The sequence below is a fragment of the Falco biarmicus genome, chromosome 3, assembly GCF_023638135.1.
Source record: "Falco biarmicus isolate bFalBia1 chromosome 3, bFalBia1.pri, whole genome shotgun sequence".
Taxonomy (NCBI): Eukaryota; Metazoa; Chordata; class Aves; order Falconiformes; family Falconidae; genus Falco; species Falco biarmicus.
This window is the reverse complement of record NC_079290.1, coordinates 23,340,291-23,356,002: the sequence shown is the minus strand read 5'-3', so window position 1 is coordinate 23,356,002 and position 15,712 is coordinate 23,340,291. Positions and strand designations below refer to the sequence as shown.

Here is a 15,712-nt window from a genome sequence, read left to right as displayed (position 1 = left end):
GAGTATAATACTTATCTTAGGGTTCATGGAGATTTTTGTAACATTTTCCATGCAATAGACTCCTCAGGTCAAGTAAACACACCATCACCTACTCAAAGTTACTCTAGAAAACTACAGTTCAGCTAAAAATTAGTCACTATATCCTTAGAATCAATTACATGTTAATATGCATACATGTGTATATACCTGTGTGCAAATATGGATCTGTGTGTATGTGCATGGATGTGTGTACATAAAGGTATCAAAATATACTAAAAAATATCTGTAATTAAAAAAAAGGAAAAAAAAGCTATTGCCAGATAAAATTTAAGATAATTTTAACTAACTACATCACTTAATGTAGTTATTTTTTGGCTCTCTCAAATTTTGGAGTTCCTATACTAAGTGTTGAGAGTCTGCTTGTGTGCTCCTCCTAATAGTTCTCAAATATTAGTACCACAAGACTAGAATACATATATTTTTGAAGGACAGAAATAACTTTCTGGTTGAATTTGACTTCTTTAACATTAAATGACAGCTCAAATCTTTTAGTTATTGACGGAAACTGTTGAAATTTTGGTGGGTTTGTTGGTTTGTTTTTTTTTCCTGAATGAAAATTTGAGCTACATTTCTATCCATTTTCATTTTTGTAGGCAAGCGTTTTATAACAGGTGAATATTCATCTTCAGGTTATTAAACATGTACTTTAAGTAATGAAAATTATTTATTATATATATTAACCACTTTACAACACAAAGTACAGACACAGAAGAAAGTTTTTCTGTGACAGTTATCCTGGCAACCTGAATGTAGAACAGACCTAACCGAAAAATCATAGAATCACAGAATCATGAAATATCTTCTTTAACAATTTGATTCCTGTTAGTAAGACAGGAATAATTTTGTCTTGACAGTGTCCCTTTACCTTCATTTTATTTTTCAACCTTAACTTTCCAACTAAGTTTGAAATCTATATGCTCACATTCTTACCTTTGCATATGGGAGGTGGGTGGCTCCACTGCCTATTAGCCTGACACTGTGCTTTGGTTGGTCCTTGCATAACATACCCAGTATTACATGAGAATGTCACAACATCATTGAAGTTAAAACCGTTTCCACTTGTTCTTCCATAAATAGGACTACCAGGGTGACCACAGCTAACAGCTAGCATAGCACAAAACAAAGAAACAAGAAACAGAGCAACCTGTTATCACTTTTTCATGATTTATGGTATAATAGATAATCATTATACTCATTATATAATAGTAAAGTTTTGATATTATAAGATACTGCGTGCTTTCCATGAAAGATTCACATTTCTTTGAACTCAGTAAGTACCAGGATGTTCAAGCAATCATTTAAATATCTAAGTAAACTGAACAGAATTTGCCATGCAGTAATCAGGACAAATGAAGAAAACTTTTCTGAAGAATCAGGAGAAAAGCAAACACGATTTTCATCACATACAGTCTGAAATTGAAAAGAAATATTTTAGTGTGTTAATTCCTCAGGTATTACTTCTTATAAATATGTCTTAGTATTCAGCCCACAGAGATGTTTTTTCATGTACATAACAAAAATTATTCTAGTGAAGACGTAAGTGTGATATTTGCATAAAATTTTGAATAATGCCCATGCATACACAGCAATACACAACAGTAGTAATTTGTCTAACCACTGGGTAAGTAAGAATGGCGAATTGAAAAAGAAAAAGATCAGAATCATTAAATTTAAAAATTACCCAAAAATTCATTTACAACATCTAAAGTTAAATAAATAAGGAAATGTGAGACTATTTTTCTACACTTCATTTGAACCTTTGATCTGAAGTAGAGCTGTTCCTAAATATCTAGCACAGTCAGAAACAGCTACTGTTAATAGCAGCTTTTTGCAAATTCAAACTTTTCCCCAGTTCTTGTGTCCTTTTCTGAAGTGCTGTATTGTGTATCCTCCTGTATTCAAACAAGCAGCTTCCATTTGATTAAAGGAAGAAAATACATCCATCTTCTCTACTGTTATCACATCCAAAACATTTTTTGCCCATTCTAACACTGATGTTATGATTTTAATTTAGAATTCTTGATTAATGGTGTCTACTTTCATTGCCTTAAAAGTTACCTACAAAGAAGTGTATTGCTCTGAAATCTAATATAAAGAAGTAATGGTCTATTATTGTATCATAAAGTGGAAACAAAATTAAGAAATACAAGTATTATAATAGTGTTAAGTAAATCTAGTTCTATGTAAAACACAGTGAGCAGTAAAGGATAATGAATTAACATTGTGTATTATGATTTGTCATTCAGAAAGTTGCTGCTATAAAAATGCAGGTATAAAAGTAGAGTATTTGGAGATGGACTAACAAATTTTAAATACACTGATGTTACTGAACCTGAATGATTGAAACATAGCTGTAATTTGCTTCACAATCTTTTGAGAACTCTCAAATTTACTGAATACAGTATTTTCTATTACGTAATGGTATTTCATGTGATGTGTTGACACAATTATCATACAAAAGGAGCCTCATTAACAAAATACAAAATTCATGATAAAAAAGCTAAAAACCAAACCAGAAAATAGATTAACAGTATCTCTGTGAGGAGAAGAAAAAAATAAGTGCAAGTTTGTTGAAGTGCTGGCAGTGTAATTCAAAAGTATCTACTTATATAACTACTACAATCAAAGTAAATGTACATTAAATGTTTCTGAAAACCACTAAGGGACATAAAACCATTTTCAAATTTAAGTACCTGGGTGCCTAAGCCCCATTAGTTTTTGAAGAAGTTTCATATTCATGTATAAATGACAGGCATTTAGTAGCCAAAAGAAGTGATGGAAATTTTAATCTTTAACCAAAACAAAGTTTTAAATTTTAAATCTAAGACTGTATGTGGACACATACTTTTGAGGATCTGCTTTAAATATTTTATTTTATTAATACTAAGTTGCAAAGTCACTCCTTTTGTCAGACATAAACATTCCTGTAACATAAATCAGTATGTGCTGCCATGCTCACTTACGCACACAGGATGGAAGCTGACCAGACCAGTTGTGATCCTGTTGACATATTCGTACTGAAGAACCAATCAGCCGAAAACCAGGACTGCACTGGTATACAACTGTGTCTCTATATCCATAATTTTCTCCAATTACTTGACCATTGACTATAAGATCTGGAATACCACAGTGACCAGCTAGATTTTTCAAAGTAAATAAAAAGGAAAAATGATCAGTAAATATGCCAGAGAAATTTTAAATATACCTCCTCAACTAAAGAAATACTGAACATCTTGAAATTTTTTCAATGGATTTCATTCAAAGGTGTATTTTTAGTAACTCCGGGAAAACTGCAATACTGCATTTGTATAGGTAGGACTGTACACATACAAAAAAGTTACAAAAAGACAGTGTAGCAAAGAGATTAAATGTTATATATATTATCAAATTTCCTTTCAAAAAAATTTAGTAACTCCTTTTTATTAAAACCTGTAAAATTCAATATTATATCCCTTAGTATTATTTTAGTTAAGATTAAACTTAATAAAGTTTACATTACACCATTATACAATTAAATAAATATAACAAATCCATATAAATACAAATAAAAATAAAATAAATAAATTTTATAAGTATAAATCCATATGGTTGTTACAAATATAGCCTTCTTATAATGGAAAAAATTAAATTGCACAATTTATTACTGGATTCTGACTCTGAATTCTTTTCTATTCTTTCTCTACTATTGATCACAGAGAAATCACCAAGAGATTAACGTTTGGGTTAAAGGCAGTCAATACAACATCCAAATGTCCAACAACCAAAAACCTTTCTATGTAAAACCTATCTACTAGCCTGTATTCTTAAAAGATGAGAAGTATTTTATTTACACTATGAAAGTCACAAACAGGCATTTCATTTAGAGAGAGGCTGGGAAAAAGAATGAAGCATGGGTCATTTGTTACTATTTTTCTTAATGAACTCCGGAAAAAAGGGAATGTGTTTCAGCACATAATGTGGTAATGCAAAATCCTCTGAGAATGGTTGACCTCTGGCAGAGAACTCACTGCAAAAACAAGTAAGGGAAGCAAGCAAAACATGCAATGTTTCAGGTAGCATTTTAGTGCAAATAAATATGACCAGACACCCAAACTCCTCTGCTCTCCTTTTCTCCTTTACTTCTCAGACTTTCCCCTCCTAAACAAACCCCCAAAATATGGGGTTGCTAATAAGAAAGGACACTTAGGGACATTATAGTTTGTATTGGGGTTTTTTTTTTCCTTTGAACTTTTATGTGTTTATAATACCCTGATGTACTATTCAGCATTCTGCCTCATTCTTGCAAGGCTAGAAACTTCCTATGGGAAAAAAAAAAAATAAAAAATATTGCATATTGAGATTTTCTTATAGCTTGCATCTGCCAACTTAATTCTTGTATATCATTTAATTGTATGAATCATGATAAAACCATCAGAATTAATAATGTAGGTAGTATGTGAAACTTCACACAGATTAAATTGATGATTGCAATTTGACTTCTGTATAAGGAACAGGAATCCAAATTAGACACTCTTCAAAAATATATTCCCCCTTGTTTGTCTACTTCCCATTACCCTTGGTTTTACATAAGGACCAGGCATACTTCAAATGTGCTTTATGTTTTCTGTGATAATACAACATAATATGTTTAACGCAATTTTTGTCAGAGTATTTCTTGATTCTCCAGGAAAGCCATAATCTCCTCAGCATGTAGTAGACTTTCTTGAACATGCCACAAAGGGCCCAATTTCCCTATCCTATCACATCTTTGATGATAAACAGGACTAACCAGATGCGGAGTAAATACTGAGCTGCAAAAGATCTGTTTCTATGAGAAATACAACCAGACAGTTTGCAGTGATTCAGACCATGTTCAGGGAAATATTTTTCTAATTGCATTTAATTGCAATATTTGACCTGGTTCTTCATTAAAATTTTAGTCTTGCTTTATTGCATTGGAAGCAAGTACAGCACCAGAACGGTCAAGCTCTGTTTCCTGTGCAGAGGGAACAAAATTGAAGTCAGCCAGCACATCAGGTGCCTAAGTTCACACTGCAGTTGCTGCAACTGTGTGTGGACACTACAAAACCCACAGAACTGCAACAGGTGAAAAAATCATTGTAAATCACTTGTAAGTCTTGCATTAATGTCTCTGTCTATTTTGCAAAAATTTAAAATCACTTAAAATTCCCATCCTCTCAGCCTATCTCCTCTCACTGTCATAAACCTCTCAGACCCTTTTCTTTTTGTTCTTTTGACTTTTAAGTTTCTTTTTTCTTTCTCCTTTTCTTTTGACTTTCTTTGACATCCTCTGTTGACAAGGAAAGAGCAATGGATGTTGTTTACCTGGACTTCAGTAAAGCATTTGACACTGTTTTCTGCAGTCGTCTGGACAAACTGGCAAGGATTGGGTGGGTAGTCTGAGAGTTGGGTAGGGAACGGGCTAACAGGTTACACTTGGAAAGTGGTGATCAATGGTTTTTTTCCTCAGTCTGGCAGCCTGTCACAAGTGGGATTCCTCAGGGATTGATACAGGGCCCCACAGTGTTCAACATCTTCATAAATGGTCCAGATGATGGGATTGAGAGCACCCTTACAAGTTCACTGATGGCACCAGACTGGGTGGTGAGGTGAACACATCAGAAGGGAGAGCCATTCTACAAAGAGACCTGGACAGGCTGGAAGAGCAGGATAGCAAGAACTGTATGAAGTTTAATGAAGACAAGTGCAAGGTCCTGCACCTGGGAAGGAATAACAGAAAAGCTCAACACTAGCTAGCAACTGTGTGGCTGGGGAGCAGCTTTGCCAAAAGCAGCCTGGGGGTCCTGGTGGACAACAGGCTGGACCTAATTCAGCAGTGTGCCGCTGCGGCAATGAAGGCAAATTGGATCCTGGGCTGCATGTGCGGGAGCATTATTAGCAGAGACAGAGATGTGATCATCTCAAGCTATTCAGCACCTGTCAAGCTATACCTGGAGTAGTGTCCATTCTTGTCACCATCACTGAAGAAAGATACAGACAGACTGGTGAGGGTCCAAAAGAAGGCCATGAAGATAATCAAAGGGCTTGAGAACCTCCTCTTTGAGGAAAGGCTGATAGCGTTAGTCAGTGAAGAAAAGAAGTCTCACAGGGGACCTCATCACAGTATTCCAGTACTTAAAGGGCAGCTACAAAGAGGACAGAGGCTCTTCCCAAAGAGAAGACAAGTGGCAGTGGGGACAAGTTGCACTGGGAAAGGTTTTATCTCGACATAAGAAAGAATTCTTTTTACAGCAAGAACAATCATTCACTGGAACAACCTCCCCAGAGATGTGATAGGAGTCCCCATCACTGTAAGTTTTCAAGATGTGACTGGACTGGGTGCTAGATAAGCCCATCTCAGCTCCCTCTCCCATGAAAGGTTGGATCAGATGATCTTTCAAGGTCTCTTCCAGCTTGGGCTGTTCTATGATTCTCTTCAAATCCCTCTGCCTTGATTATGCCCTTCCATTCTGTATAACACTACACCTTTAGAGCACTGACTATACTGCATAACTAATTGCGAACTAGTCACTAATAGTAAGGAAGTATATATTTTTTAAATAGTAGAGCCTACTCCTACCCTTGTGTAAGGTTTCCAAACTGAAAAATAAATAAATATAAATTATGAAGAATATTATAAAACTATAGTTCTATCATAACAGAATTCTAACTCAACTTATTGTGACAGTGGTAAGGAACTAAATATAATTTAAAACCAGGATATTTCAGACCTCTGACACATTTTTTATCTCAATTTTAAAAACCAAAATACTTTGTGATGTGCAGTATTTGTCTCCAGTTTTCACTCTAGTCTTCATGGGAAGTTTTGTATGACTGGGAGACATACAATTCAAAACAAACACTACATTCAAAAAACCTCAAAATTATGAGTTCTGCCCTATTTGTTTAATTTTCAAAATACCGTCTGTCATATAGGTGCATGTGGTAAGCTGTTCAGTATGTTTTATTCATATACAGAAAGTATATGTAATGGTATACACAGTTTCTGTTAAGAGAACCTCTGAGAATATTACAGAAATTTACACTAATTTATGCAGCTGAATAAATTCCTTAAGTTGCAAAAGTCAGAGACTCATTAATATTTTCCACATTTTTTTTCTTTATTTTCCCACTCTATTTCACACATCCACAGAACCAGTTTCCCCCAGAGGAAATAAAGAACTTTCATTTATAACAGTTGCTATCGCTAATTTTCCAACACAAAGAAAAAAGAAAAGCAAGAAAAAAAAAAAAAATCCCCAAACCAACAAAAAACACCACTACCATCCACACCCATATATGGAAAAGTAATTATTACTTGATTTCTCTTCCATTCTGCTCTGGTCTTGTGTTATTTCATCTAAAAACAAAGTGTTATTTTTTCTCATGACTATTAGCAAATTTATTCCCTTTTCTCATTAGATACCTGGAGAAAATAATTTCATAATGTTCATCATGTTCATACATTAAGGATATGTTTATATTTATTACTGCATATCCTGGTAGTTTTTATGATCAATTCTGCTGTTAATTGTTTTTCAGGACTTCCATTTAAACTCTTATTTTAAGGGATTTGTGACAAATAAAGATACTTATTTCCCCTTATTAACATTCTGAAATGAATTTTTGAAGCACCATTCAGTAGCCTTTGACGCTTTTTGTGTATTAAGTGTTTGCAGCTATATATATAGGTGCATACATATGTAAATACATAAAAGTAGTTTTGAAGGGGTTTTTTGATTGTGAATTTTTTAAAAAGCTTTCAGATTACTGCTGATTCTTTGGTAGTCTGAGAAAAACAAATACTGTACATGTATAGTTTTCTGAGAAACTGCCTTTGTTTCTTAATGAGACATACTTATTGTGCAATGGCATCAAAGATCAGCTCTATTCCCTCAATTTACCTCTCAGCTTTATCCCTAAAACCTTTTTGTACTCGCTTGTATTTTATATAAATATACACACATACATACATATATATATATATATTCTACCATGTAACTGATGTCAGTTTTGCCACACTGGTGTAAACAAAGAGTAACATACCATTTCACTACTGCAAAAAAATGTGCAAAACCATAAAGGGACATAATTTAAAATCAGTTCCCATTTGAGAAATATGTTCACAATTACCCCAATTGGATCATTATGTAAAAGAAACATTTTCATTGTGAAATTTGGTATAATAAAACTGAATAAAATGACAAAACTGATTGTTGTAATAACTAGCCTTCATTCAATATAGCCATAAGGAGTGGTTAACTTTCTTCTGCAATGAGATAGCTAAATTATGCCTCCTAAATGCAATCCAGATGCAAAACTGCTCAGGAACTAAGCTCCACACGTGGAGCATTTCCACAGGAACTGAATGCAAATACTGCAAACTGCGTATCATATTGAAAGCACTCTCTTTAAAAATTAAAAAAAATCTGCCAGAAAAACTATGGCAGAAAACTGAAAACAGATGTAAAAAAGATAAGGAAGTAGAAAGCAAAGGACTGCTGAGAAAAAACTAAGAGTACCGCAGGTAAAACAAAGAAACAAATAGTGAGCAACAACACTGTCTCTCTTTCTTGTTTGTCAGGAAATTTATTTTGTAAATAGAAGAGAAAACAGTTAAGAAATACTGATGCTATTATCAATTTACACTTCTGCTTAAATAGCCAGTAAGTAGCTGAATATTTATTTATCATGGATAAAAGACTTAATCGTACTGCTATCTAAAGGCATATAATTTTTTCATCCCCAAAGTAATATTCTGATCCTAAGATCAATTACAAGCAAATATATAACTGTTGTAGTCACCTTGGAAGACTATTGAAAACACAAATTAAAACAAATCATATAGGATTTGTGGGAAATATAGAACAGGGGAAGTGGTTCAAGCAGTAAGATCAATATTGTACTTTTGATCTGCATTTACCAGAATGAATGTGTGAGAGAGAAAAAAAATACACCCTTGCATACTACACTGTCAAATACAAACACATAACAAATAGAACATATACTGCACTGCATTAAGAACCAGGTTATGGATGGAAGAAAAGCTGAAATAAAATAAGCAAATGTTAAGAAAAATCTCCATTCAGTGATTTGCAACACTCAGATTATCCTAATTACTATTAGTGTGTGTGGAAATATTCTTACACTCTGGCAGTAAATAGCTGACTTCACATTAGGGTTCTAATATGCTGTCTACATTAGGATTCTAGACTATTTTAGACTATTCTAGACTGTTTTCAGGATAGTCTTGTTCATTGTAAATGTCTTTATTTTACTGCTGTATCATAAGACTGGGTGTAGTTCCATCTTTTCTGTGATAAGGATATAAAAGACCTATAGAGCAGTCCTACGAATCCAGTTGAGGCCCCTAGGTCTTAATGTAACCCATAATTTAAAATATCGAATCAGAAGATGTCACTTTTGTAAAGGCAATGAATGAAGGCTACAAAGAAAGAGATTAAATGTGAAGGTTTTACTGAGTAGCAGATTTGAAGGGGAAAATAAGCACTGTAACATTCTCAATTTCCTACCTAGCAAAGCTGAGAAGAATAAGTATGCAAAATATTACTAAGAAACAAAATTAGTCAAAAAGTAGGAATGAAGGATATTAAGAATGTGCAAGCACCAAATAAATTACCTATATTTACATGAAATCTAGCTCTAGCAATGAACTATGAGCATAATAACTTAGTGTCAGAACCTTTGAAATCTCAGCTGCAAATGAGGTTTCTTTTTGTGCAGGTTGGTATCTGAGATGCAAAAGTAGGAATAAATGAATACAGAATCTTTACATTAAATGGCAAAAATGTGCCTATGCTTATTTTAGCTGTCTGTAATGTCAAACATCATCATAGTAGTGAAAGAAATCTACCTATCAATATGTTATTGAAAAAGAGATTTGGTTACTATTCAACAAAGTTAATTAACCTGTCAAGATGACCTTAGCTGAGGAGGAAAGAATTATTTGCTGGAAATTCGTTCTTCTTTGAAATGAACAGGCTTTCATTTCTCATAAGGATTTTTTTTTTTTTTTTTTACATCCTCTTGTTCACAAACAACATCTGTAGAAAATCACAGTATTGAAATGACACTGGCACAGCCCTCAACAAAACAGGTTTTGGGGTCTTCCTCCTGATAGTTTCAGAAGTTCCTTACCTTGCCAGCTGTTCAAGCTGTACTAAAACTGTTCAGGATGAACACTAACATTCTTTTAAATATTTTTTAATTCATGGCCCACAGAGGGAAGTTCTCTGTGGAATTCCTTGAAATGGCTGAATAATTCTTTAAAGATGAAACATCATATACCTAATTTGAAATCTAGTTATTATTATTATGCAGTAGTATTAAAGAACAAAATCATCTGGCTAACTCTAGATATATTAATTCAGTATCACTGGAGATACAGATTCCCTTTTAGTTGAAAAACCATGAGTTAAAAAAATATATTTTAAAAACAGTGAAGAGAAACAACAGTGCTTGTATGTTTTCCCAAAAGTTTTGAGGATTAAAACAGTAGCAGAAAGGCTACACTTCAGAGGATATGTAGCCACAGAAACTTTTCAGTGACTGAAAGCTGATTGGAAAATATAAATACTACAGTTCCTTTGTCCTTACCTGGTAGAAATGTAAAGGTAACACTCACTCCTGAGCATGCATACCTTCCTCTCAGATAAAAGAACTGAAAGATAACTTCCCAGCTCTACTGTTCTACCTTGCCCTTCCAAATACATAAATTGCATATAATGTAAATATGTACACATTTCAGTTCCTGATTTAATTAACCTACAACATACATAAAATTAATATTTTTTCATATATTCTAATTCAATTATCTAACCTCTCCACTGGTGCTTTCATTCACTAATGTACACACATCTTATAAACTGGCCTGGTGAAAAAACCTTTTCATCTCTTACCACATTCTCTTTCAATTACAAATTGACTGGAGGTGCTAAATAGAAGATCCTCACCTGTCCCCCCACACCTCTCCACAGCACTGATTGATTTATGCACTGCATATTCTTCACTGTCAGCTTACAAGGTTGCTTTGTCCCAGCTGGTATGTCTGCTATGCTTTTTACCCCATTGCCAGCATTGCTTTGTACAGAACTGTTAGATAATTGTTTTCTCATATGTCATCATTTTTTTCTTTGTGAGTAGCAGGCTGTCACCAATGACTCATCAGTGTTTGGAATTAGTATTTTTGTGTGAAAAAAAGAAGAGAGAGTTGAGTAAAACAGGTAAAAAATCCTCAGCTAACAAGTCACAGGTGGTGTCTACATTAGCATTTTAGTTCAGATCTTCCTTGTAATTCTTAAATGGCTTTGCTGTGAACAAATTAGCTTCCTTTCAGAGGAAGCACATTGAGAAGCAAAATTCTAGGTTGCGCAAAACAAGTGTTTTATCTCCCTTTGGAGACAAAGAGGTCAAAATTGTTGACAGGTTCTTTTGACAACTTAGAACCACATGAGTAATGACGACATTTAGCCCAGAGGACTAGACTAGATACCATCCAAGGAAAATTCTCTGAACCATATGTAATGCAGATATAGAGAATTCAGAACCAATTATTTGTCTCATGATCTGCTCCTTTCTGCTGGATTATTTGTTAATGCAGACAAAGACACAGTACATGAGGTTTACTGTTTCTCTTAGGAGAAAATATGAAAGGTACTCCTGATACTGTTATATGGCGAGTATGAACAAATGCTGACATTTAATGCTCATTCGAACCCAATTACCTTTTTTTCTACTACCTGTCTGTTTTTATTGAAAAATTCTCTAGTATTAGTCATGTATTGGAAACACACCTCCATACGCCTTTTTGATCAAGTAAACTCCAGTCTTGATTTTTGCATTTTAATTCATATGGATACTTAGCGTTTTATAAAGATGTGTTTAGTTCTTTGGGTGAACTAAATATAACATAATTTAATAACATGAAGATTAATAACAAAATAGGAGCTTTTATAGATTTTTAAAAGATTTAATCATATTTCATTGTTTATCTTGATTTCAGATTTAATAATAACTTGCAGAACTTAACACACATTGTTCCAGCAATTGCTGATTCTTCCTAGGACATATGTAGGAAATGACAGAAATTAATTTTGTTAAATGCAGGAGACAATACCAACAAATCTGGTTTATCAATATGTTTAGATGTCAGGAGGAACTGAGAAAGAAGAAGGAATTATGAAATAAGAGTGTAGTCCAGCTGAATTGAAGATGATGGATTTAGAACTTAAAGAAAGTGAAATGTTGGAGTAAGCTCACCAATCAATCAACAAAAAAGAAGTTTGCATAAGATACCTTTCCTCTAATGAGTTTAACGGTTGAAAAGAATCTTTTTCCCAATTTTCACATGGTTTTCATTGATATAACATCTAAGTATCTTTGAAAATTACTTTCAGTTCTGCAACTAACACAACTGAGAGAAACTCAATAAAATTAGATACCCCCAAAGAGAAGTATGAAACTTTGTACATTACATTAACAATAAGCAAGGTCCTAGAAAGAAATCAGAATGCTTTGGAATACTCTAAGAAAACAGCTGCTGCTTTTAAGTATAAGAATTGGATCAAAGAGAAATGCTTTTCAAATCACACTGTATTTTTGTTTTGTAGCTTTACTTTGTTAGTTTTTGTTAACTAGGTTTTCTGAAACAGCAACCAAAATAAAACAGTAAACGTTTTAAAAGCTAACAAATGACCTCAAGAAAATTCATTTCAACACATAGTGATCTCCACAACATCAACTTCTGTCCACAATCACTTTAAAAATTGTGCTGCTTTCTGGAAACATCTATGTATTTCCTCCTTCCAAGCTACGTTAGCATAAAAAAAAAAAAAGAAAAAAGAAAAAAGAAAAAAAAAAAGAGTATTCCTGATTCTCAAATCATGATGTTGTAAAAGTAATGATCTTCTGCTAGTACTTTTCCTTTGTGTTAATAAAAAGTCTGAAAATTGTGTTATGAAGAAAGGGAAGAAAATCCCAGCATTAGAGAAATCTTCTGAAATGTTAAGAAAATATATTCATCATTCACATATCAGTTAAAAAATCTGAAAGTACTATGGAGTTAATGAAGTAGACCCTATTTATTTTCAATCTAGGAAATGCTTTGTTTAATAAATAGCTAATTACAGACATTAAAATAAATAAAAAACCCTCAAAACTTTTTTATATTTATGAAAATTTATGTTTCAATGATTGTTGTTACTCATGTCAGTAAATTAAAGCAAATAAAATTACTGTCATAAATAAAATAATATGAATGTGTTCATTTTTCATATAAGCAGGAACAGAAGATTACTTTCTTAATCAAATTTTTAAATATTTTTCCCTAAGGAAAGTGTATGAAAAATACACATATTTGTCAGTCTCTTTTTATGAATAGGTTATCCAATAGAAATCTATTGTATGTTTCTGAACGCATCCTCAGTAAGTTTGTGAATGACACCAAATTGCAGGGGAGTGTCGACCTGCTGGAGGGAAGGAAGACTCTACAGAGGGATCAGGACAGACTGGATTGATGGGCCAAAGCCAGTTGTATGAGGTTCAACAAGGCTCAGTGCCAGGTCCTGCACTTGGGTCACAACAACCCTACACAATGCTACAGGCTGGGGCAGAGGGACCGGAAAGCTGCCTGGGGGGAAAGGACCTGGGGGTGCTGGCTGACAGCCAGCTGAATGAACATGAGCCAGCAGTGGGCCCAGGTGGCCAAGAAGGCCAGTAGCATCCTGGCTTGTATGTGAAACAGTGTGGCCAGCAGGACTAGGGAAGTGATTGTCCTTCTGTGGTCAGCACTGGTGAGGTCATACCTTGAATCCTGTGTTCAGTTTTGGGTGCTTCACTACAAGAAAGACACTGAGGTGGTGGAGTGTGTCCAGAGAAGGGCAACGAAGCTGGTGAAAGGTTTAGAGAACAAGACTTCAGGAAAAATTTCATTACTGAAAGGGTGGTCAGTCATTCGAATAGGTGTCCTGGTTTCAGCTGGGATAGAGTTAATTTTCTTCTTAGTAGCTGGAGCAGTGCTGTGTTTGGGATTTGGTGTGAGAACAATGCTGATAACACACTTTTTTTTTACTTTTTGCTGGGTAATGTTTATACTAAGTCAAGGACTTTTTAGTTTCTCAGGCCTTGCCAGCAAGAAGAATGGAGAGGCACAAGAAATTGAGAGGGGATATAGCTAGAACAGTTGATCTGAACTAGCCGAAGAGCTACTCCATACCATGGGATGTCATGCTTGGTATTTAAATTCAGGAAGAGGGAAGGGTGACCGGGGCCAGTCAATTGTTACTCGGGACTGGCTGGGCATCCGTCAACAGGTGGTGAGCAGTTGTATTGTGCATCACTTGTTTTCTTTTCTCCCTTCCCTTTAGATTTCATTCCTCTCCCTTTCTCCTTCTTTTTCATTATAAATGTTGTTGTTGTCAATATTATTATTATTATTATTATTTTGCTTTATTTCAATTATTAAATTGTTCTTATCTCAACCCTTGAGTTTTATATTCCTTTCTGATTCTCCTCCCCATCCTTCTAGGTGAGGGGGGGGAGTGAGCGAGTGGCTGTGTGGTACTTCAATACTGGCTGGGGTTAAAACATGAAAACAGGCTGTCCAGGTAGGTGGTGGAATCAGCATCCCTGGAGGTGTTTAACAAATACCTAAATGCAGTGCTAACATCGTTTGGTGGTGGACTTGGCAGTTAAAGGTTGGACTTGATGATCTTAAAGGTCTTTTCCAACTTAAATGATTCTATGAATGTTTCTCCAGGATTCATTACATAGACTTTTCCTCAGAAACCGATGTAATGTTTTCAGTATAGAAGATGATCAAGCACAATAAATTGTAAGAGGCAGCCTTGGAGACAGAACAGTCAAGTTCTGCCTTTGACTGTTATTTTAAAAGGCTTAAGTGATATTTTTCCTTATTTTTGCACTATAAAATCTTGTGAAACATTTATTTGTTTTTTAGACTTACACAACAGAATTACTTCAAGAGTTTTCTGTTGTTTTGGTTTGTGGGTTTTTTTTACATTTTGAACACTGTTTTTTCTCACCAGCTATAAAGTATAAGAATACTCATCAAGAACTCAATTTCCCACTACCCTTAATGAAAGATCAAGGCAAGATCATTACATTAATATGATCATTCACACACTGTTACATTGTTGTTTAGGTATGAGGAAAAAAAAAGTGAGGTTCAGAAAGGAGGACAGTTGTGTTAAGTGTTCTAATTCTCTTTGTCATCTACTATCTTCTAAGATTCAATAGCCATTGAATACATAAAGTACTGTTCTTCAATTTGTAATAAAAGAAGCGGGATTGGAAAAAGAAAGACAAAAAAGGGCTATGAAAACTATCAACGTATTCTGACACTATTATGGCTGTCATTAAAATAACGCATTACTGTCTACAATGTTACGGAATTTTATTTGTGCTGTAATACAGTTTGGCTTTTAGTGAATTTTTTTTGTGATTTAAAGCTTACCTGTGTTCTAGTTTTCTTCTATATCTAATTAGGTTCAACACTAACTAGTTTTAGGTTCTGCTGCTGCTACTTACATTCTTATTTATTCTACCTTTCATAAATTTTTCAGATTATGCATAAATGGAAAGAAATTTTTTTAACAGAATGATTACTCAGAAATTATGTGGCTAGCACTTTTGA

At 34.2% G+C, this 15,712-nt stretch overlaps 1 protein-coding gene across 3 annotated transcripts in view; it reads right to left on the bottom strand.

Annotated features, from left to right (window-relative positions):
- Positions 1-15,712, bottom strand: part of CSMD3 (CUB and Sushi multiple domains 3) — a 725,150-nt gene that overhangs the window by 55,272 nt on the left and 654,166 nt on the right. For all 3 annotated transcript variants that reach the window (XM_056333378.1, XM_056333379.1, XM_056333380.1), the window contains 2 exons: positions 3,003-3,176; positions 970-1,143 (listed from right to left, as the gene is read on the bottom strand). In XM_056333378.1, the coding sequence (XP_056189353.1) occupies positions 970-1,143; positions 3,003-3,176 (348 nt within the window). The remainder of the gene's footprint in view (positions 1-969; positions 1,144-3,002; positions 3,177-15,712) is intronic.